The sequence below is a fragment of the Antrostomus carolinensis genome, unplaced genomic scaffold, assembly GCF_000700745.2.
Source record: "Antrostomus carolinensis isolate BGI_N321 unplaced genomic scaffold, ASM70074v2 scaffold3010, whole genome shotgun sequence".
NCBI lineage: Eukaryota > Metazoa > Chordata > Aves > Caprimulgiformes > Caprimulgidae > Antrostomus > Antrostomus carolinensis.
In genome coordinates this window covers 10,096-10,812 of record NW_010288884.1, presented here as the reverse complement: position 1 = coordinate 10,812, position 717 = coordinate 10,096, and the positions used below count along the sequence as shown (strand labels likewise).

Below are 717 nucleotides of genomic sequence, written 5' to 3'. Positions count from 1 at the left end.
TGCTGAACACAGAGAGAGATGGCCTCCAGAATTATGAGGCTCTGTTAGGTCTCACTAACTTCTCAGGGAGAAGTGATAAACTTCGGTGAGTTTAACTGCTTTCTGACCTTCTTTCTTCTCCAGGAGTGAATGTGAATTTCAGTTCAACACTTTCCTTGTAGGACTGTGAATCTTGAGCTACCTTTGGTCAGTTCAACACTTTCCTTGTAGGACTGTGAAGCTTGAGCTACCTTTGTCAGACCTACAAAGATCTGGAACTGAAAGATTAATAAAATAGCCAGGAAGAGTAGAGTGGCACATTTTCCTCTAGAAAGAGGAAAGACATGAACCTAATCTGCATTAGATAGGGGATGAACCACATGTCATGAGCTCCAGTGCTGCAGATTCTGATTTGTTTCAAAGCCTTCCCTGTCTGCAGTTAGTATTTTATAAGTTGGTTATTACTTGTCCTATGATTTATTTGTTTCTACTGCTCTTCAACACAGGATGAAGATAGTCAAAGAGAAGGCCTTGCCAGATATCGAAAACTATATGTTTGAGAACCATGACCAACTTCGACAGGCAGCCACAGAGTGCATGTGCAACCTGGTGGTCAACAAGGAGGTAACTCATGGGGCATCTCAGACTTGACTGCGTGCACCACTTCGTGAGCCCCTGCAGTGAGGCCTAAATGTGTCATTTCTAGATAACATGGGACTGTGGGGTTTTTTCAGGTTC

General features: G+C 43.2%; 1 protein-coding gene across 1 annotated transcript in view; it reads left to right on the top strand.

Annotated features, from left to right (window-relative positions):
- LOC104524891 (protein unc-45 homolog B) overlaps nt 1–717 on the top strand; it is an 11,934-nt gene that overhangs the window by 9,906 nt on the left and 1,311 nt on the right. Inside the window, 2 exon segments of the mRNA XM_010167906.1 lie at nt 1–85; nt 486–612. The exon segment at nt 1–85 is cut by the window's left edge and continues 10 nt beyond it. Of these exon segments, the coding sequence (XP_010166208.1) occupies nt 1–85; nt 486–612 (212 nt within the window).